The sequence below is a fragment of the Thamnophis elegans genome, chromosome 6 (genome assembly GCF_009769535.1).
Source record: "Thamnophis elegans isolate rThaEle1 chromosome 6, rThaEle1.pri, whole genome shotgun sequence".
Lineage (NCBI taxonomy): Eukaryota > Metazoa > Chordata > Lepidosauria > Squamata > Colubridae > Thamnophis > Thamnophis elegans.
Genome location: NC_045546.1, coordinates 51,593,806 through 51,617,006, shown reverse-complemented (window position 1 = coordinate 51,617,006; position 23,201 = coordinate 51,593,806). Strand labels below are relative to the sequence as shown.

Below are 23,201 nucleotides of genomic sequence, written 5' to 3'. Positions count from 1 at the left end.
TTCAATCTACTTCTTCCCATTTAGAGTTGCTGACGTGAGGATCGGTTGCATGGAAATGATTCTTCACGGTGGTATTGTTGCCAGGCAATAGACATAAACAACCATCATTCCTTAGCATATCAACAGTTATCAGTTATTATGTATAGTGCTTTTCTTCTACACATCTCTAGAAGGCAGTAACATTTAAATAATCATGATGTGATTTGTGTTAAGGTGGTTAAATTAATTGGTTTAATTCAATTGGGTCTCTCAAACTTTTTCCTGCAATCAGAATTTGAGTTTTCTTTCACTTTTACTTTATCTTTCAATTAGGATGAGAAAGACTTTATATTGTGGTTTGATTTTTTAGACTTTCCACTTTGATTCCTTTTGCACTGCATGCTCTGTGACAATTTGGGTGTGTCCCCACTCCCTATTTGCTTGTTTTACTTGTTTCCTTGAACAGATCCTTCTTCCTTGTAGTGATCTTCTCTGAGTAGCCTTCTGTTCTCCCATTACTTGGGAAATTTTCAACCTTTTCTTCAGTGACATGTTTGCAAAAATGATAAGTCTTTAGCCACTATTTCCGTCATGGGTTTCTTCTGCTTTTCACATAATTTGGAGGTTTTCAGCTTCTTCAAATCCTCACTCAGCATGCTCTAGTAGCGTCTGAGGGGATTTTTCTTAAGTGGTAACTGTTGCAGGAGTTCCTATTTTTAAAGGCACTTGTCAGAAATAACTACAAAGCACACACACTCAATTGTGACAGCAGCCAAAGGGAAATGGAGAAGAGTTTTATTCTGCTTTAAAAACTTGCCCCTCATTGGTATCCCAGCTATGCCAGAAAAACTTGAGGTTATTAGTAAGTATCTGGATAGAGAAAAGAGGGTCAATCAGCTGGGCATATTCTTCTAAAATAGTTAAAAATAATTAAAATAAAATAAAATAGTACCTGGCGACTAGTAAGGCTATTAAGGTTCGTGCAAAGGCTCTGCTGGAGAAAAATAGTTACAATTATCTCATGAATTTTAATAATTTAATATATACCATTGAATTCCATCATTAATGTTGTAGCGTAATTATTATGGATTCATTACAGAATAACTATAGTCAAGAGTTTTATTTTCCCTTTAATGCCGATCCAGGAAGAGGCTTTATCTTCCTATGCTACCACGATTGGCTCCTCGGGACTCACACGCTATCCTTAGGAAAACTACGCCTCCCATAACCACTTTCGACATAATAGATTATCCAGAGGGATTTGGGGTTACGTCGCAGTTGTGGCTTAGTCCCAAGGTTGTTAGCGATGGTAGTCCGTTATTGAATAACGCATTAAATCTGAAAACGCAGCCGACGTGTTAAAGATGACTGGCTGGAGGAGTGAAAAAAGTGGTGAGATTGTTAGATGTAGCGAGGGAACGAGAGGAAGGTTTTGTCTTATTTTTTCTTGGTTAGGAGGAATTTAAATGTCACAGCGCAGTGTTCTGCGGTTGTGGCAATGTACCAAGCTCTTCCACACACCCCCAACCCACCCCTCAGTCTTTTATCAAATACAAATGTCGGTTTGATTCAGGCCTGAGAACTGCGAATAAATGAGCAGGGTAGCAAAACTGAGCTTGCACCAAATACCAGTCCTACATTGGTTCTTTGCACTTGTTTTATATTGGGGAGGGAAGGGGATTAAATTAGTACCATGAACAAGTGAATTGTAAGAAACATAACTTCTTTCAGGAATTAGTCACAATAAAGGATAACAATATTTGCTAGTTCTATTATTTTACTTAAGATGGAACCATGTGTGTGTGGTGTGTGTGTGTGTGTGTGTGTGAGAGAGAGAGAGAGAGAGAGAGAGAGAGAGTAGGAAAGAGTATTAATATAATGTAGAAAAAATAATGGCCCCATTTCAGCTTAGTAATGTAAATAATATAATGGTTTCACTGACGGATCAATAATTCACTTTTGCTGTTTATATTTTAGTGGGATTTTTTCTTTTTCCAGTCTAAAAAGAAATCCAGTAGAACCCAGTATTTTCAAGATGTGCTAAATAACCATGCTTTTATAGAAGAATGAAAGGTAAGCATTCATGGTTTTAATCCTACAGTACTAAGAATTTGCATTATGTTTTACATATCATTGTTTGTAGCATAATGGCATAATGCTATCATTCTGCAACTTCTGGGTCAAAATTTGTATGGTTAGATTAGACAGCTGGGAATGTTATTGTTTGTTTTTAGTTGACCTAATTGATCCCTAGTTTGGGGTAATAAATCACTGACTTTTTAAGCAATTACATTTTAAGTGTCACATTGTTTGATGAAAATAAACTTTCTTTCAGCCAGTATCTGTTGAGTATGTGCAATCTATATTGAACTCTTAATTCATAATTGTTTATTACTCAAAATAACAATTTCAGTTGTTTTAATACAGCATAGCAGAATCAACATGTTTTCTAAACTAGTTAAATTCAATGGACATATAATGGAATATCCAGTAATACATATAAAAGTGCAGTACACAAACCTTTGGTCTCTAAATTTTTACTGTGTGTGTAACCATTCAATTTGATTTTCTAAAACTGTCTAACAGAAAAAATTTATTAATAATAGGTAATTTAAGAAGTATAAATTCATAATAATTCATTTAATTCTATTCAAACTTATTCAGATTTACAATTAGGTGACGGTTAAAATATAACTACACTGAAGAATTATGAAGTGGGTCTGTGCGGTGCTGATGAGAAAAATACACTATCATGTCTGGATGTGTTCAGCGTTGGTTCCAAAGAAGCAAATCAGTTCAAACATTGCTTTATCTGTACTGTAGATTGATGTCACAGCACAAGCCTCGGAATGTTATAGACTCTTACAAGCTACTTAAACTTCAGGAAGGGTGTTCATTGGATGATGTTAAAAAATCATTTTTAGAGCTTGCTAAACAATACCATCCAGATAGTGGATCAGTGACAGCAGATTCTACATTTTTGTTCAAATCGAAGAAGCATACAGAGTTGTTGTTAATGATATGGCCAAGAAATAAAATCAAGAGATAAAGAAGAAGATGATGAAGATGACAAATTGAAATCTAAAGCTGTTCACATAGACAATATTTAATTTCGAAGGTATTGGTTTTGGTACTCCAAGTCAAAGAGAAAGGCAGTTATACAGTTCAGAGTTGATAGAGCTTCTGAGCAAATCATGGAATATCGGACAGCGACAAAGGAGAGACAGCTAGCTATGGAGATGTTATGCTAGCTAAAGATGTAAAGCCAAAGTAAAAAATAAAATAACCCAAGCAATTGAACGCTTGGTTGAAGAACTCATTCAAGAATCCTATGGCAAAGAGGCCTTTGATATAACCTAACTGGTAAAGGAAAGCCATTGCAAAAATTTTCAGGACTGTCTGGCACCCAACACGAATTGATCCTATGACACACCATCTGAATAGGATCTGATAGATACTGGATACACAACCATGAATGGTATACTGTTATACAGAATGCGACATACGGAGAACAATTGATAAGTTAAGGCACGGAATATAATCATGCTTCTAGGAATAAGGTTATGAGGGAGTCCAATGACTGTCCAAAATGAGAAGCAAGGACGGACAGTTTTGTGAGAAGAATTTGGGTGAAAACATTAAGATATTAAACAAAGCATTAATGATTTCAATTTAGTTGTTCCTATTTCTTAGCAGACAGAGGTCCATTTTAATGCAGGTAAAGAGATTGCACGTGTACAAGACAACTTTTGAAACCAGATGAAAATAAGTCCGAGGCAGAAGCAAAGCAAACAGAAGCTGAAACGGAACATGGTAGAAATGACATAAAAACCATTGTTTTAAAGTGGATATCTCTTATTTTGAAATAAGATCAAGAATTTAGTCATTTAATTTCATACTCAATGAACTTTAAATAAGATTCATAAGACATACCAAAGGGTTTTTTTTTTTGGTCCTATTAAATATGGAACAATCCCTATTCAACTGAAGAAGCTGAACTACAAATAAACTACAAATAACTGGTGTTGATTAACAATCGTATTTTGGTTGAGAGTCTTTTGTCAACTTAATATTTAGATAAGGAGCTAACTTACATAATGCATTGAAAATTTGGGACCTGTGACTCCTGGGGAATTGAAATATGTCAAATATTATAAAGCATTTTATGACATAATACAAAAAGTCATAAAACTTTTCCTGTGTCACCTTCTGATGTTTGACTATGCTATACAGTTCAACGTGGGCTATTTTCAAGGCAGATGTATCTCTCAATTATTTTGTTTAAGAACTTTTCCATTATATTAGAAGCTCTGCCATTTTTGAAGGCTTTGAGGAATCTGCTAAGGAAATATCTCAGAAACGATGGTCGAATGTTCACTGGTTGTCTAGTGTACTACTAAAATTGTCCTGTTTGTGTGAAACCTTGGATAAATGGTACATTGTAAGAAAAGAATTTTTAAACCGAGGCACCTCAAGCAGGCTAACATAGAATATGTGTAACATTACAACATAAAAAATGTCATAAAATATTTCCTGTGCCATATAGTTTAATATGGACTACTTTCAAGGCAGAAAGATCTCTGAATATTTCCATAATATTTAAGAATTTTTGCATTGCATCACAAGCTCCACCCCTGCTAAAGCAGGCATTGCGGAATCTGGTAAGGAAATATCTCTGATTGGTCATGGATTATCTGGTAATGGCATTGAATTTAGCAGATATACAAGTGGTAATCTGCCAGCAGGATCCAGATTTAATTGTGTTAGAAGGATAAATTTGGTTTAGAATTATAAATTTCTCAAAAATGCATTAAGTGCTGAAAAAAAGTATGAAAAGTCTATTGCCCCAAATATCTTCAAATATTTGAAGGTTATTTAAAACCATGTTATCTGATGTTCAAGTAGAACATATTCCACAACATAAAGGATCAACCAGCTTTCCAGTGGTATTCACAAGGATGTAAAAATAAGGAAATTGAAAGTTTGCTCTTATAGGAAAATGAAATTGAAAGTTTGCTCTTATAAGACAAAAACGTTTTGTCTAATATGACAAAACGGAGCACGCATTTTGGCATTGTTAAGTGTAAGAAGCTTGCCAATGGCTAAAGAGCAGGTAGCAAGAATAAGAACAAATACAGATTGTCCTTTTTAGTAAGTTTGCAGTACATAACTGTGATGAAAAAGTAACTTTACAACCAGTGTTTGCATTTATATCCTTCACAGGTCTGTAAGCAAAGGAAAGACAAAGATCATAAGTACTTAGCAACTGCTACACTTAATGGCTGATTTGTTGGTCACAGTTCTTGCTACTAAATACGGACTAACTGTAGGCAGTTTTCACAATGTAATGAGGAAGTGAAGTTCCTCAAAGATCTTTGTTGTGATCAGTACTTTTTAACTATCTCTAGTCAAGATCTCTAGCCAACTCATAAAGGATCTTGACTAGAGATAAGCAATGAGCTGGCTAACTTTGCCAATTGTTAGATTAAGGGTAGTAAAACACCAGAGAGATTGTGAAGAGCTCTGGTAGGCTTTCTCTGAACTGTGAGAATCCTTAACCAAATGGCAAAATGGAATACAATTCACATAAGTATAATAAATTGTACATAAGAACCAGTTTGATGTAGTGGTTAAATACCGGGCTAGAAACTGAGTCTGTGAATTTAAATACTGTATGAATTCTTAGTCATGATACCAATTGGGTAACTTTGGGCCTCTCTCTTTTTGCCCTAGGAGAAAGGCAGGAGCTTGCTTCTGCAAAACCAGTTTTCTCTACTGGTTAAGGCAGAGCTGTCAAACTCCAGGTCCGCAGGCCAGATGCATCACGCGCTGGCCACACCTACGTTGTTTAGCGAAGGGGGGGAAGTCCCGATATGTCACATGACGCTACCATGATGATGTGAGTTTGACACCCCTGAGTTAAAGGGATCAGGCTAGAAATGAGATGGTGAATTCTAGTCCCGCTGTAGGTTTGATGACTCGGGCCAGACACTCAGTCAGCCCAATCCACCTCATAGGGTGGTGGTTGTGGGGAAAATAGAAGGAAGGTGTATTAGCTATATTTGCTGCCTTGAGTTATAAAAATAACAGTATATAAACACTACCAAGAAAACGGCAGGACACTATGAACGACCAATTGAAGAGTACACACACACAAATTATACATGCAGTTAGGGATTAATAGAAAAATAACATCTTTTTGGAAAAATGTGATGCATATAGAGCACTATGTAAGTTGTAATCACAACTGGACATAAACTGCTTGAACTCCTCTCAGGATGCCACTATAGGGGATTGTATGCTAAAACCACCAGACAAGGGGCAGTTTTCTCTCTCGTGCCATCACTGCTGAACACCTAATCCCCACAGCACTATCTTATGTCTAAGGATATTTACCCATGTAGTAGGGTTGCATTATTATCTTTCTCATTGTCTTTCTTGTTACCTTCTCCTATTGATATCTTATGATTATATTACTTTGTTATTTGTAAGTACACTGAGAGTTTATGCATCAGGACAAATTCCTTGTGTGATCACACTTGGCCAATAAAAAATATTCTATTACCACATTTTTTAAAAGAATATAGTAACAGATGGAAAGAAGAACAGAAGAGGGCAAATAAAATGATTGTGGGCTGTAAGATCTTATGACAACAAGGTATTTGAAAGCTCTGCCTTGGAAAAAAGGCAAACAGGGAAGCAAATTATATAAAATGCATGCAGTAAATGAAGACGCTGTGTTCCCTCTCTCAAACACTAGGACTGGGAACCAGTGAAGCTGATTGGAAAGTTTTGAAACAAAAACGTAAAAAATGAATTGTGAGTCTGCTGTAGTTATCAGCACCTATAATCATTATTTATTTATTACATTTATATGTCACCCCTTATATTATCCAGAGCAATTCTGGACCACTTACAAGGGCATTAAAACATGTTTTATATTATAAAACAATATAAAAATATGTATTGGACATTGGATAAATTAATGGAGGACAGGGCTAACAAAGCTATTGCTTCTGAAGATTCAATTTTGCCTCCCAAGTGGGGCAACGTATCTTCCTGGTAGGAATAGTGATGGGGAGAGAATATAATTCTTCTTTCTGTTTTCAAGTATCTCAAAACCTATCTAAATTTACACTGCGAAAGAAATTGTTGAATCAATTCTGGCTTTGTATGAATACTGTAGAAGAATCTAGCAAAATGAAAATCGCAATGAAGTTAGAAGTGCATTTGCTAGCTAACTGCGTTTTGCAGCTGTGAACTTACACACATTTAACTGGAAAAAAAAATTCCTATTAAGTTCTTTGGGACTCATCTCCAAATAAAAATGATTCAGAACAGAACACAATAAGTTAGAATGGCGTTTGGAGGTCTTCTAGTCCAACCCACTCCTTAGGCAGGAAACCCTACACCATTTCAGACAAATGGTTGCCCAATCTCTTCTTAAAAACTCCCAATGCATTCACAACTTCAGGAGGCAAGTTGTTCCACTGATTAATGGTTCTGTCAGGAAATTTCTTAGTTCTAGGTTGCTTTGTTTAGTTTCCATTCATTGCTTTTTGTCCTGCCCTCAGATGCTTTGGAGAATAGCTTGACTTCCTCTTCTTTGTGGCAACCTCTAAGATATTAGATCACTGCTATCATGTCACACTTAGTCCTTCTTTTCATTAAACTAGACATATCCAATTCTAGCAACCGTTCTTTATGTTTTAGGCTCCAGTCCGTGACCAAAACTCGATGCAATATTCCAAGTGTGGTCTTGTCATGGCATTATAAAGTGGCATCAACACTTCAGGTGATCTTGATTCTAGTCTTCTGTTAATGGAGCCTGAAACTTGTCGACGCAGCCTAGAAATGGGTAAGATCGAAACGAGCGCTATGACTTTCAAGGAATTTTCACTCTTGGATTCTTCACCTACTTTGCCTATTTCCTCCTGCGCCTTAGCCGCGCGGCCGGCGAGTCAATAACTCTCACTACTCTTGATCTATGATGCCGCCCGAACTTCGCTCTATGCTCACTTTTATTCCCGGGGAAAAAAAAAACCCGAGACTCCACCGTTGTCCAATCCTCGCGTTTCCTGGCAAGAAATCCGGCCCCCATTGTGACGAGGTACGCCGGCTGTCGATTGGTTAAGGGCCCTGTCCTTCTCCCATGCCTCTTGCTGGTAGAGCCGGGTTAGCGGGGTCGCGGATGGAGAGGCGCTTTCTGCCAGGTGAGGACCTGGGTTGGGGAGAGCCGTCGTCTTCTTCCCCCCGTTCGCTTTGCTCAACGGCTCGTGGGGACTCGGGCGGAGGGCTAGATGCATTCTTCCTGCTGTTTCGTCCTGCCGCTTGCTTAGTTTCTTTAATCTGAGGGGAACTGAGGTAGGCTTTTTTTTTTATTTAAGGGGCGCCGCCCAGTGCCCCCTTCTTTTTCTGGCGGTCATGAGATTCACAGGCGGGCAGAATGAGGAACCTCGCTCGCTTCGGACTCGCGACAAGCTTTTTAAACGAAAAAGAAGAAAAAATATGTCGCCTCAGCTGGGAGATGGTGGGGAGACCCGCGGAGCCTAACACTTACTTGTGTGACGACAAACAAACACACTGCAAAAGGAAAGAGAAACATTTAATGCTGCCGCTTCCCCGAAGCCTCTCCCACCTGGCTCGTTAAGCCTTCAAGCGCCCCTTTTACTTTCCTTCCTCACGCGAGGTTATTCGTGTCTGTGTGGATGCACCATCATTGACCTTGGTCGTTTTTACCTTTCCGTGCTTCCTTTTTCTTCGTCCTTAAAAAAAAAGAAGATTAAAACCCTATACAGGAATAGCTGGCTAACCGGTCTCCACCTACGGTATTTCTATTTAATGTTCGGTTTAATTATACTCGGTGGAAATAGTCACAACCCTCTTTTAATTTGAAACTGGTTCCACTTGCATGACTACACTCTTGCTGGGTGAATAAAATGTTGTCTAAAACCTTTTGGAGAACAACAACCTTGAGAATTGAGACCTTATTATCTTGTGCCAGCTTGTATTAAAACGGTATCTTTAAGAAAAATGAATATATTCTCTTGGCAATTACAATAATGTGAATGACAGAAGTATAATGAATTGGCTTGAAATGTTTCTTTTAAAGTTCAGTCTGCTTTAATTCTCAGGTAAATTTTCACACAATTGTAACAAGTTCTTGATTTGATTATATTAATATCTAATCTTCAGTAGCTTTGTACTTCATTATCTAATTTTGAATAATGGTCGTGAATGTGCTTCTTCTAAATGAAACTATGACAAATGCTTAATGCATTAGAGCAGAGAGAAGCAAGTGCTGACTGTACTATCCTAGGTTTGTAGTACATTAACTTGTGCAAGAAACATGTAGTCTATAGAATTTGTTCAATCTTGAATTGACTATAATAGTTGGATATTATAACTAATCTAGCAATTTCAAAAGTGTTAGAACTCAAAGGCCATATTACGATAATTTACTGCACTCTTAGGTTTATAGGAGTTATAATCCAAAATATCTGAAAGGGAATTGATGGATTGCTTCCCCCTAGTTTTGCTAAGAATTGTCCAGGAATTGCATAAATTGCTCTTTCATCTTCATTTAGAATGATTAGTATATTTATTGTTTCAGTCTCAGATAGACTGAATATTTTGGAGGAGTAGCAAGTACAGCACAAAATTGGTTACAAAAGTTAGATGTACATTTTGTGTAAAGAGAAAGCCTCAAAGGATATACATTTTTATCTCCAATTTTATTTTATAATTGTAAAATAAAAGAGGAAGTGCCTCGAACCGGTTTCCTCAAAACAGAGGATATTATTTATTTAAAAGTTTATTAAAATTTTCCTTGAAATATCTGGAAATGTAGGAATGAAAAAAAAGGAACTGCCTGAAAATCTCTAAAATAAATTAGGGCCTTAAAATCCAAATGTGTATGTATAAAAGATGTAGGTATGCATTGACAAGTGGTGGTGGTGGGGGCATTTTCTCTGTTCCTTCTTTTGTTTTGTAATGATAAAAAATCCCTTTCTCTGAATAGGGAACATGAGTTACTAATTTATCACTTCCTGGTTCTGTATATTGTACTAAAGGAGAATACAGTATATTATATATAACTTTATGGTTATTATAACTAATGTAAGATAAAGTTAAATGTTTCCCTTGCATATATGTGCTAGTTGTTCCTGATTAGGGGACAGTGCTCATCTGTTTCAAAGTGTAAGAACCAGCGCTGTCCGAAGATGTCTCCATGGTCATGTGGCCAGTATGACTAAACGCCGAAGCTGTTAACTTCCCACCAAACATGGTCACTATTTTTCTGCTTTGCATTTTTACATGCTTTCAAACTGCTAGGTTGGAAGAAGCTGGGACAAGTAACGGAAGCTCACTCCGTTACGCAGCACTAGGGATTCAAACCATTCCTTAAAACAATCATTTTATCTGATCCAGGCTATTTATATGAAAATAACCACACTTGTTTTCAGTTTGATGTTCTTTCTAATCTTTTGTTTAGGGTTGGAAACTTACAAAAATCAAGAGTAAAGAAGCCCAACTGAACTTGAAAAATGGCAGGATTCCTAGACAATTTCCGTTGGCCTGAATGTGAATGTATAGATTGGGGTGAAAGAAGAAATGCAGTTGCTTCTGTGGTGGCTGGAGTCTTGTAAGTCATATGACCTTTATGGCTGATTTAAGGCTTAGTAATCTCATGACCTCATCTCTAAATTCTGTAAGAGTTTGTGTATCCAACTAATTTGAAATAATTTAATGAATTGTGTAGCATGACCTGACATTGACACTGTAGAATACATAATATAAGATTAGGTTTGATAGTAAGAGTTACATATATTTGTGGGGATTTCTTGTTTCTTTTTGCATATAAAGAAAAAAGAAAAAACTTGGATTAATTTTTTTTGTTTTCAGATTACTAAAGAGACCCCCATAATTTTATATCTATAACATTTTACAAAAAAAATATATGGATGGATTCTCAGTTCTAATAATTGAAGGCAAGTTGACTCTTGCTAATGATGATGCCTTAGATCCTCACCAATATGAGAATTCATGAATTATTGTGTAAATGGTACAATATCCATGGCAAGGAATGGAAGGGAAAGTGATAACTAGCTACTGATTCTCGTGACCTTTGTAGACCTGCAATGGGTAAACATGTTGCTGCTATCATATTTTGATATCCAAAAATGTATTTGAAGTAGTCATATTAAGTAGTTGGAATCTAGTATCAACCACTGTAAATCGGGGATAAGAGCTGGGAAGACTGTGGAAGTGGACTACATCTATTTTCTTGTATTTAAGACTGATCTTTCTTGTAGTTGGTATTTTAACAAAGTAAAAACTAGAAAAGTTTATTATTTTACTTATTATTACTGTCCCATTTCTCAGGAAAATCTCTCTATATTTGTATGTATTCCATTGGAACTTGTCTTGGGCATCATTTGGTCTCTTTACATGCAATTCTGACATATTCCACAAAAAAAATGCTTATTAGGGTTAGATAGGGATAGTAACAATGTTCTGACATGTGTTTTCTGGAATAAACTAATACTTACACTGGTGATCCACCCTATCAGCACTTTTTAAACATATCCTGAGCTTTGAACAAACCCCAACTAACTCAGTCCTATCTATTTGAAAAGTAATCACAGTATATTTATTTATTGGCTAAGAAACGATGCTTTGTTTTTTAAAAAGTGCCTTGAAAGTGGACTGGATTGCAAAATTTGGAACTGTTGTGTGTTCTTATGCAAACTAGAAAGACCTCTTTCTCACAGTACAGCAGAGTACTTGAAAGTTCACATGCTTTATGGGTAAATATATTTTATTGATAGCTATTTGACATTATTCAGACAGATTTTGTAAAGGTTCCAGTATAATAACTATTTTTCCAGGGATGCCCACCCTCCCCCTGACCATTCAGTCATTAAGTGCAGAACGAACCCTTACTATACAGTAAATGAGTTAAGAATGTAAATTTTCAAATTACAAAAAGGCAACTCTTACGTGTCTTTTAATGCAATTTTGTGATATGGACAACCACGACAAAACAGTAGAATTTAATACATATATGTGAAAATTTTGGGGTAAAAGATATTATATACTGAGGGGTCCTTGATGCTCTCTGAACTTGGTTGTTTTCTTGCACACGTATCATTATCCAAATGATGATGTCACTTAGTTTGGCTAATGAAATGTTTGCAAGAAACAACCAAGCTCAAAGAACACCAAGGACCCCTCATTTCAACCCTGAGTTACAAATATTCTCCTTTATTGATTATAATATATGTACTCTTTTTATGTTTTATTCTGCATTGCTTTGTGTATTTTACAGAAATGCAATCTAAAAGTTAAGCTGCTTAGAAAGAATGAATGTGGAATTTGAGGGTTAAAAGATCTTCTCTCCAAGTTATAGAGTCTCTTTGGCTCAGTTTTACAACTTTTATAATGAAATCTAACAATATAATTACAAATAGTTTGTTCACATTACTATAGTTTACAATATCACAACTTACAACAGTTTATTTAGTTCAGGGGTAGTCAACCTTTTTATACCTACCACCCACTTTTGTATCTCTGTTAGTAGTAAACTTTTCTAACTGTCCACTGGTTCCACAGTAATGGTGATTTATAAAGTAGGGAAGTAACTTGAAAGCTGGAACGCCCACTAGTGGGCGGTAGGGGCCAGGTTGACTACCACTGATTTAGGTGTTCAAAATTACAATGGCACTGAAAAATTGACTTAACAACCGTTGCAACATTCCCATGGTCATATGATCAAAATTCAGATGCTTGGCAACTGACTCTTATTTATGACTGTTGCAGTGTCCCTGGGGTACGTGATCACCTTTTGCAACCTTCTTTTGCAAACTCAATCAGGAAGCCACATTTCCTTAAAAACTGTGTTACTAACTTAACAATGTCAGTGATTCACTTAACAACTGTGGCAAAAAAGTCATAAAATGGAGCAGCGTTCACTTAACAAATGTTTCACTTAACAACATAAATTTTGGGCTCAATAGTCTGAATGCCATTGGAAAGGAATAACATGACTATTTTGTTTAGAAGCTTAGTTTCACTTATAGAAATGAATGACTGGGGCTTAGATGATTATAGTGCTTAAAAAGGAGTGATGATAGTGGAAAGAAACAGATACATGTATCATCTTCTTAAACTAGTTTTGGAACTAACTGATCAATTATATTTTTACAGTTTTTTACAGGCTGGTGGATAATGATAGATGCTGCAGTAGCTTATCCTAAGCCAGAAGAAATGAATCATGCATTTCACACTTGTGGAGTATTTTCCACCCTAGCGTTTTTCATGTAAGTCAATGTAAAATCATGGCAGAGGAGAGCACCTTGTTTACATTAGCTGATGCTGAAAAAGCTAAGCAGGATTTCAATAGTTTGTTAGGTTAGATAACCACTAAGAAATCCCAAGGTTGTTGACCAGATTAAAAATACTAAAAATTACCGTAGCAGTTCCATTTCCAAATCTTGTCCAGAATACAACGTACATGTATCCTTACAGTCACTAAGTGTCATATTTGCATCAAATAACAGTATGTATGTATGTATGTATGTATGTATGTATGTATGTATTTCTCTATGTTTCAATTATTTTTTGAATTATTATTTGTTGGCTTTACAAAAAAACAAAATACATTTTAAGGGCATTTTTTCAGCTTCCCATTTATTTTGGTTCATGTTTTAACATCTATTGGTAGTCCTCTATTTACGATTAGTTGCCTAGTGCAGTGTTTTTCAACCACTGTGCCGCAGCACACTAGTGTGCCGTGACATAGTGTAAGGTGTGCCATGGGAAAATTACTTTATATATAGTCAATATAGGCACAGAGTTAAATTTTTTTAACATTTTCTAATGGTGGTGTGCCTCGTGATTTTTTTCATGAAAAAAGTGTGCCTTTGCACAAAAAAGGTTGAAAAACACTGGCCTAGTGAAAGTTCGAAGTTATGATGGACCCCCAAAAGGTACTTAAACCTGGTTCTGAAGCTGCTATCCTTGTCATGGGACCAGAGTTTGGGTGCATAGCAACTGCCCATATTTAAGATCATTTGCAATATTACCACAGTGTACAACTGTGATTTACGTTTTTCCGAAAACCAGAATGTATTTGTAGGGATTCAAGGCTGAATTTACTCCTGGTTTTGCAGAAATGCCCCATAGCAAACAATGGATTTGCTTAATGACCACAGATGCACTTACTGACTATGGTGATTCACTTACCAACAAGCTCAAAAAGGTTTTTAAAATCGGGTTGGACATGTGATGGCTGCTTTACATTATCACGACTATAACCATAATGGGCAGGTTCCAGTAAGTTGTAAGTGAGGACTACCTGCTAAAGATTTGTTTTTTAAAAACAAAATTTTATTTCCATACCATCTTCAAACCACCATTCTTATCTATGAATTTTTGTTGGTTGTGTTCCACCTTTATATTTTTACAAATAACTCAGGGTGGTGACATATCCAACATACCTCTTTTTCTTCTATTTTCCCACAAACAAAACTCTTCTTAAATGAGATGGGCTGAGAGAGAATGACTGGCCCATGATCATTCAGCTGGCTTTCATGGATAAGGCAGGAATGGAATTCATATCTCCGAGTTTTTAGGTGGAACACAAACCAACAGAGTCTTAAAAACTAGACCAAACTTTTCCCATTTCAATGTCTTAATATTTGTAGTTATTAACATTGATTACAACTACTACTTTCAAGGCATTACTGTTCAGTATGCTTGGTCTGCTGCCACATGTTAGGTGCAAAAGACCCGTCTATACATGAAGATTCAATTAAGCTGATTTGATTAGGAACCTTCTCGATAGTAAGGATCTGGTTAGAGTTACTGTAGATAAGGGGTATGACATTGGGGGTGGGGGGTGGATATATTTTGCTTGTTACTATGTAGGCCAGGGGTGTCAAACCTCAATTTCATTAAGGGCTGCATCAGGGTTTGTTTGACCTCAGGGGCCGGGGGTGGGTTGTGAGCATGGCCCAGCATGATATCACTCATGTCAGGGGCGCCTGTGGTGGCCCAAGTGCCAGCAAAATTGGTCTCCTGAGCTCCATTTTCTGCTGGGACAACCTCCTGCAACTCTCTGCCAGTGAAAACAGAGCTCGGGAGGGCCCTCCCGCATTCCATTTCCTCCCAGCTCCATTTGCATCGGCAGAGGGTTGCAGGAGGCTGTCCCAGCTGAAAATGGAGAGTGGGAACGTGTTTTCCTCTGGTTTTCCAGGGCAGCCCCGCAGGCCAGATCTAAGCATTCCACAGGCTGGACCTGGTCCTCAGGCCTTGAGGTTTTGACACCCCTGATGTAGCCATCCTTTTCACTCTTCCCCAGGTTCTACCATTCTCCTAAACCAGCGTTCCCCAATCTTTGTGCTTGGTGGCCTGGTTTGTGGGGAGAGAGAGGGGAAACGGGCCACATGAGGTTGGAGGCCCCTGTTCTAAACCACTCAGAAATAAAGGTGCTTAGGCTTAGTCAAGTATCAGACAAATACCAATAATTACAGAAAATTGAACCAGAAATACATTAAAATAATTCTATTCCTGTTTTAAACATTGGTTATGAACTGTAATATTTTTGATTTCATATCGTTTCTGCACTAGCTCCTTTAGATTCAAAGGAAAATAAGCTAAAATGAATTACCAAAGGGAGAAATTTAATCAAATGGATTTTATTTCTGCTTTTTTCTGTTTTAAGATTTGTTTGTGAATATGTTGCAGGATAAATGCTGTATCAAATGCTCACGTAAGAGGGTGACAGTTATGGTGATGGATTGTTTAGGAAGAACAGGTGAAGTGCACTCTTGTTTACAGAATCCTGATCTAAAATCTTGCTATTCAGGAGAAGATTGCACCACATCAAAAATTTATATCTTTATTTTGTACCACAAGGCAAGAAGAAAGAGGATAGTTACACATGAGTTTCTTCCTGCTTTTGAGGTAAAACGCTGATATTGCTGCTTTGTAAAATAGTATTATTTCTTTAAAAACTATCGCTGATAGTTCAGGAAAGGTTCTTTGCTTTATCACAATTTTATTAACGAACATTGGGTAATGTGTGTTTAAAGTCTGATTCCATTGTATTTTTGCAGGAATTATTTGAACAATGCTTCCAAAGTGTATCTAATAAACTTCATTATGAAGGTGTTTTTTTTTTTTTACCAAAATAGATATCTTTAAATTGACCCCTACTGACATTGCTCAATATTTCTTAATTATTTATTTCAAATTCTTTAAGATAACAATTTATCTAGTTAATCTTGTACTGTATTGCACCTAAATTTCTTTGAATTTATCAGAGCTGGTGATCTGGCACTGAAAATAGTATAATTTTTGCTAATGTGTTCTTTGAATCACTGAAATCCTTTAAGAAATAAAAGTAAAGTTTGATCAAGGAATGTAAATCTTGTTCTTAGGTGCTCGTATCTGGCTCTTCATTGGCTTCATGTTGATGTTTGGCTCACTTATTGCTTCTATATGGATCCTTTTGGAGCATATGTTACCCAAGTAAGAATCCTTTCTTCCATTTTTTAATAAGGGGAGGAAAAACACACTGAATAAGTTTTTAAATCATTAAATAACTAGTATTTTAAATCAATCAAATGTATATTAATTATATATTTGAAAATATTTAACAGAACAGAAATATTCAGACTGCTTTACTGTTACAAATGTCCAATATAGAATATAGTACAGGAAAGGACAGAACACAAAAGTACAATATAAAAATAAAAGGAGATGGATGCTTAGAATATAGTTTAATGTAATTCAGAATATTTGAGTAAATTTTTCCAATTCATATAATATGTGTTTCTGTTCTATAGTTGAAAAATTGGGAAAAAAACAGTTTGATTTGAACTGGGAAAGTAGAGTTTGTTTAGTATATGCTTTCCTGAACATGCTTAGTGCAGAAATTTTAAAATGCAGGAAAGGTTCTCTTAATCGTTCTGAATAGGGCTGTGTAAAAGTACTTCAGTTTTATTATTCATCATATTTATATAGTTGCCTATCTCATGAATGTGATGTTGGGCAACAGCTTGATAGCAGTGCCTCGGCAACCAAAATTCTATACAGGTAGTTCTCAACTTACAACCACATTGAGGCCCAACATTTATGTTGCTAAGTGAGACAATGTTAAGTAAACTTTGCTCCATTTTACAACCTTTCTTGCCACAGTTGTTAAGTGAATCACTGCAGTTGTATTTAAGTTAGTAGCACAGTTGTTGACTAAATCTGGCTCTCTCACTACATGACTCCAGGACATAATCATCATAATGTAAGTCAGTTGCCAAGGATCTAAATTTGATCACATGACACAGGGATTCTGCAACAGTCATAAGTGTGGAAAAATGGTGATAAGCCACTGTTTTTCAATGCCGTTATAACATCAAACAGTCACTAACTGAATTGCTGTAAGTCAAGGACTGCCTGTACAGAGCATTTGTCAAGAATCTGTTTAATATCAAGGTTCCAAGTATCTACCCATAGCAAACAGAACTCTGAGGCAGGTAGATTCCTTAAAGAACAGTTTTTATTGGGCATGACATATATTGCATGGACTGGTGAAAAACGAGTCTAAAGATTCCTGTGGTTTTCACCTAATCAAAGTTTCCCCCCTTTCCCCAATAATCAGTCACATGGTCCAATCAAGGTGCTGTCTGGTTGCTTGGTAAATTCACTCCGGTCTTCAGTCACTTGTGGGAATGTCCTTGGTTTCCAGAGAAAACTATTTTGTTTTGGCTACAAACACGACCACTCCAAGCTATTTCTATCGCCTCCCTCCCTAACCCTTATCTCCATTGTGGCAACACTGAAGCCTCATCGATGGTTTCAGTCAGGCCAGCTTCAGACTTGATAGTATTGGAGAAAGCAAAGGCATATCTGCTGCTCTCACCTTAAATGAGGGTTTGACAGAGCAGTTGGTATAATGCTTAAAGTGCTGACTTAGAACCCAGAAGACTTAAGTTCTAGTCCCGCCTTAGGCATGAAAGCTGGCTAATTTGGGCCAGTCACAGACTCTTAGCTAAATATTTTCAATGGCAGCTGTGTGGAAAAATAGGAGGAAGGAGTATTACATATGTTCACTGCCATGAGTTATTATAAGGGAATAAATGTGGGATAAAAATCTAATAAAAATTATTATAGATACGTAGCTCACAAGAGTGAATATTAGCACTGTCTAGCACTGGAATTGCACTGCACGTGTCAAATGCAATCATACTGTCTTGAGAAAAGATGCAGAGGGATGCTATGGTTAAGACCTCCTTGTACTCCAAACCACTTTTTTTGTTTGGAATCTAAATCCCATTAGACAACTTCCAAATATACTATCTTCTGCGAATGCATTGACGTTAAATCAACAATGCTTTTGCTTAACTAATTAGTGCTTTTATCATGAACATATCGGTTTACCAAGTAGAAATGTCTTTCTTATAAGACAAGTTCCACATTTCCTTTCCTGTATAGCAAGAATAAATTGCAATTCTGTTTTCATAAACATACTCACAAAGTACTGTAGCTAATGTTATTTTTTCCTATTGTACTGATTAGTTCACAATTCAACATATTGTATGAATTCATAAAATTAGATTAAGTAAATTGTGATTATACTAATAATACAGAAGCATGTTGTATAAATACAATGTATAAGAGGATAGACTATCATTTCAGCAGGCTGTAATTTGTTCCAACTCTTAAATTACTTTTAGCTTTAAAATATTACAGGGGAGTCTTAGTTTAAAGGAGACAAAGATAATCTCAGAAACCTGGAAAAGAGCATAGTTTCACATAACTTAATGATTATAAACATATCATATAATTGGATTTTTAACCAAGCTGAGTAATCTTTTGAAATTCAGATGTTTAGTTATGGATTAAAAAGCCTCTCCTTGCCCTAGCTGCAGTTCAACTTCAAATTGAGTAGCAATTCAGAATTTTAAGATGTTGTGTTAGTTTGTGTAAAGGGCTTCATTCCCAGGGTAGACTCAGCTTATATAGTCTTTTGAAATTAAATATTTGGATTTTATAATGGAATGTAGTAACTTTGACTTTCTTCCTTATATCAAAATAAAAATACATTTTGGAATTTGTATTTTTAGATATTACTGTATACCCAGGATTAGCTGTGTTTTTTCAAAATGCTTTGATATTTTTTAGGTAAGTACCAATGCCTAAATAGTTGAATGAATAAGTTAAAGTTAATATCTTAAATTGTTAATTCAGACAGCAGAGTCTCCATTACTGCATATCAAAATTAGAAGTTAAGTAATATTAAAGCTAATAATAAAACAGGAAATTTCTAAGCAAATAATTAAAGGGGGCAGACAGTAGGCTACTTCTTTGTGGTATTTGCAAGGCATCAGATTCCTGATACTATCATTTGATAGATTAGGTAATAAATCCATTTCTAATTTCAATATTGCCATTTGGATTTTCAAAAAAAAATTACCACCGCATAGTAGAATACTTTTCCTTGCCTCTTCTGTCTGATCAAACATCTGGAGAACTGCTTTATTCAGACAAACAGAACAAAGGCTGCCTTGATCAAAGGAGGTATATATCAGTTCTGTGATAAAACTTCCTTCAACTTGGGGTCCTTCAACATCTGAAAACCCATGCTTTGCACAAATCTCTTTTAGGCCCAGTTTTTAATATTAAGTAGTTCTCAAGATGAAACCACAAGGAATAGTATATGTTCTCTTTTCCTTTGTCTTCAGAATTTATTCCACTAGACTTTGCTCATTAAGGGAGGCTATAAACAGTGCTATATAATATCAAACTTGTGACTAGTACTATTATTATCACAGTTAAAGATTTACATAGCCTTGTTTTGTATATGCAGGTACATATAGAGACTAATCACAAGGTTATTACTATTTTAAAAACTTTCATTCATTACACACCCTTCCTCTCAAGAGGAAAAAATGACCAATACCTTTGATGGGTGCTTCTAAGGCCCTCTGCTTTGAAATGCCCGCCAATAACAGTGCCACACCAGTTCAACAAAATTGAGGTCAGGTGATTAGGCACAATTTCACCAATAAATCTGAGAGGTCAAATATTATTTACCCCTTTCTCCCCCTAAACTGTTTCCATTCAAGCAGTTCTTCATTAAAACACACATCTGAAATCTATATACATTTTAAGAATAGCCCTTTGGGTTTGTTGACTTTATCTTCCTTTCTTTTCCACACAGTTTGGATTTTAAGTGATAGAAGCAGTATGTTTGCACAGTGTTGAATATATTTAGCTACATATATTAAAAGTTGTGATGAAGTTTCTTACTGAACTACTTTCTTTTAAAACAGTAGTTAGATTAATAGGCAATGTGGTTACATATCCTTCACCCGGTGCTTTCAGTTTCTTTATTTTGTTAAACTCCTTTGAATATTAAGGCGTGCATTAACCTATCCAGCACTGATTTCTTGTTTTTCTGGAAATGATAATGCATTCCATTAGAGCACAGGTGTCAAACTTGCTGCGTCCATGTTGCCGTCATGTGACGTATCACAATGTTTTTTCCCTTTGTGGAGCTGGGGTGGGCATGGCCTGCGCATGATGCATCCAGCCTGCAGGCCGCCAGTTTGACACTTCTGCATTAGAGGGAAAATAAATATAATTTAACTAATTCAGTTAATAAGGCTTTGTTGGTATGCTACTTTAACTTCCCCCTTTTAAAAAGTGTTGCTTGAAAAAATCATATCTCCAAAGCACTGGATACTGAATTATATTGGAATTAAATCCATTATTGTCATATGCTTTTGCTTATGACAAGTTTATTGTCATATGCTTTTGCTTTTTAAACTAGTGATGGACCAATTAATGGAAATATATGCTAGTTTTTACTGTCCATTTTTACTGAAGGATACAACATTTGACTTACAGAACTAAATTTCTCTTTTTGTAGTACTCTTATTTACAAATTTGGAAGAACAGAAGAATTGTGGGCGTAAGAATCCATTTTTCTTCATCCTGCATAGCAACTTTTTGTGTAAATAATATAATTTACATTTTGTTTTTATTTTGCCAAACTCATTGAACGTATTGTATGTTTATTTTTTTTAAAGTGATCTGATTTTAGGATTTTGTTCCAAACATTTAGTAGAACAAATTTGTTCATATGTATATATTACGGTTATCTGTAATCAATGACCCTAACCCTTTATTGCAACTGGCGTTGTTTGGTTTGATGATACATAGGGAATATTATAAATGTAAAGATTTTTCAAGAACACCTACTGCTCTTAAGCACAAATAAGCTTAGTACCTTTTCAGATGGCATCAGCCAAGAGGCAAGATTTAGTGATGGAAAAGTGAGAGACTGAAATTTATCATGATAGTATCTGCAAGGTTCCATCATTATATGGTAATGCATGACTATACCTCTTTAAGCATCAATTTTAAAAATGATTGTGTAAACAAACACCATATTCCAAAATTTGCTTCATATAACACTAATTTCACAAATTTGTGAATAGCCTATGCTACTTGCAAATGCACTAAGAGCTTAATTTTTTAGCACAGCATGCCTTAAAATGGGATGGTCCCTAAAAGTGCTGATAGATTTGAGATATCAAAATCGATATGAAGTTTTACAATATTTAGACATTTTGTTAAAGATGTTTTATATCACTTAAGATTCTGTTCATATACAGTATTATTTATACATAGAGATTGCAATTATTTTAATGCAGAATCGTTGTGTATTTTATATGCTAATGCAATATGCAGAGTAAGGGAGGTTTTATGTTAAAAACAATTCAGGAACTCCTATTTTATTATTTACTTTACTTTATTAGGATAACTTCTGTATCTTTAGATGTGATCTTCTATATTCCAAATTAAAAGGATCAGTGGAGAGAGAGTATATATTTTTATTACAATGTATGGTAAGAGTATCATCTTAAATGTTTTCCAATAAAATTTAGATATTTAATTTATATAAACATGTATGCAAAGTGGTGACATATTAATCTAGAGAAAATTATGATATGCCGTATAATTTAAAAGTTGTTAAATTATGAATACTCAAATTGCTCTACAGTCTGACTATAGAAGGTCTGAAGCAGATATTCCATGACATATTGCATGCCTTTGACTTTTCCCATAACTAGAAAATAAATCTGCCCAGGTAGTTATTTCTTAAAGACTTTCTTAGCCCTCTCAAAGGACAGACTATGAAGCAAACTGACATGCTAAGAGTTGTCCTTTTTTTTTCTTGGAGTAGACCATATTTCAAAGATAAACTATTTTGTTCAATGTAATTACATTAAAGTCAAATAATCAGCAATATAAAAATGCTTTGTTTTATATTAATGTGATTTTATGAGATGATCCCACAGCAGTGCTTTATCTTATCTGTGTATTAACAAAAGGTACAATATAATTGCAGTAGAAATAGGGTCGCCAAGACGCTGCTCATGGATTTTTCTCCTTGGGTGCTTGTCAGACCGCTGCCTGATAATTTTGAAAGGAAAAGAAACCTAGCTATGGACTTCAGAAAAGCAAGTGAAAGAAGAAGAGGGATGATGGTAATGTTATGACAGGGATTCAAAAGGTGTACAAAATGAGAAGGCACAAAGTATCTCATCCTGAAGCAATAAGCAGCTACATCCTTTGCATGGCTTGTGCAATTGCTTAAAAGCTATCACTGGCTTTGTCCACATGCATAGTCAAATTGCTGCTAGTAATGTTGTCTGTGCACAGATAATCCAGAATAAAGCAGATTCGTTGCATTGGGACTTAATAGAAGGGTGCTTTTGAACTAATACTTTGTAAATCACATATTTCAAACACCTGCACAATTGTAGCAATACATATCACGAAGAGCTAAAGGTGTTATGAAAAACTGTCTGGATTTTTTTAAATGTTACGCTTGGTGGGCACATCATGGCATCGCAAATACTAGGATACAAGACATCTGAGATATTGCCCAGGTTTTGATAAAAAAATTCCTTCTAGCATGTATTGAACAAGTAATGAGTAGAACTAGCCTATAAGCCATTAAATGAGAGCCCACAGTAGCGCAGTGATTAGAATGCAGCATTGCAGGCTAATTCTACTGACTGCCAGCAGCTTGATTTTCACTGGCTCAGGGTTGACTCAGCCTTTCTTCTTCCAAGGTGGGTAAAATGAAGATCCAGATTGCTGGGGGGCAATATGCTGACTCTGTAAACCAGGGGTGTCAAACTCAC

The 23,201-nt window shown here is 35.8% G+C and overlaps 2 protein-coding genes across 2 annotated transcripts; both read left to right on the top strand.

The window, feature by feature from the left end:
- Positions 1 to 1,239: 1,239 nt before the first annotated feature.
- On the top strand, positions 1,240 to 3,430 carry DNAJC28 (DnaJ heat shock protein family (Hsp40) member C28). The gene is given in 8 exon segments (XM_032219161.1): positions 1,240 to 1,371; positions 1,957 to 2,052; positions 2,644 to 2,954; positions 2,957 to 3,136; positions 3,139 to 3,256; positions 3,258 to 3,330; positions 3,333 to 3,389; positions 3,392 to 3,430. Coding segments are annotated over 6 exon segments (690 nt in total). The 5' UTR covers positions 1,240 to 1,371; positions 1,957 to 2,052; positions 2,644 to 2,731.
- Positions 3,431 to 7,863: 4,433 nt separating this feature from the next.
- Positions 7,864 to 21,949, top strand: TMEM50B (transmembrane protein 50B). Its single transcript, XM_032219497.1, is given in 11 exon segments — positions 7,864 to 8,192; positions 10,475 to 10,624; positions 13,188 to 13,301; positions 15,730 to 15,760; positions 15,762 to 15,782; positions 15,784 to 15,799; positions 16,425 to 16,490; positions 16,493 to 16,515; position 16,879; positions 19,107 to 19,164; positions 20,915 to 21,949. Coding segments are annotated over 10 exon segments (474 nt in total). The 5' UTR covers positions 7,864 to 8,192; positions 10,475 to 10,526; the 3' UTR covers positions 20,961 to 21,949.
- The last annotated feature ends 1,252 nt before the right edge of the window (positions 21,950 to 23,201 follow it).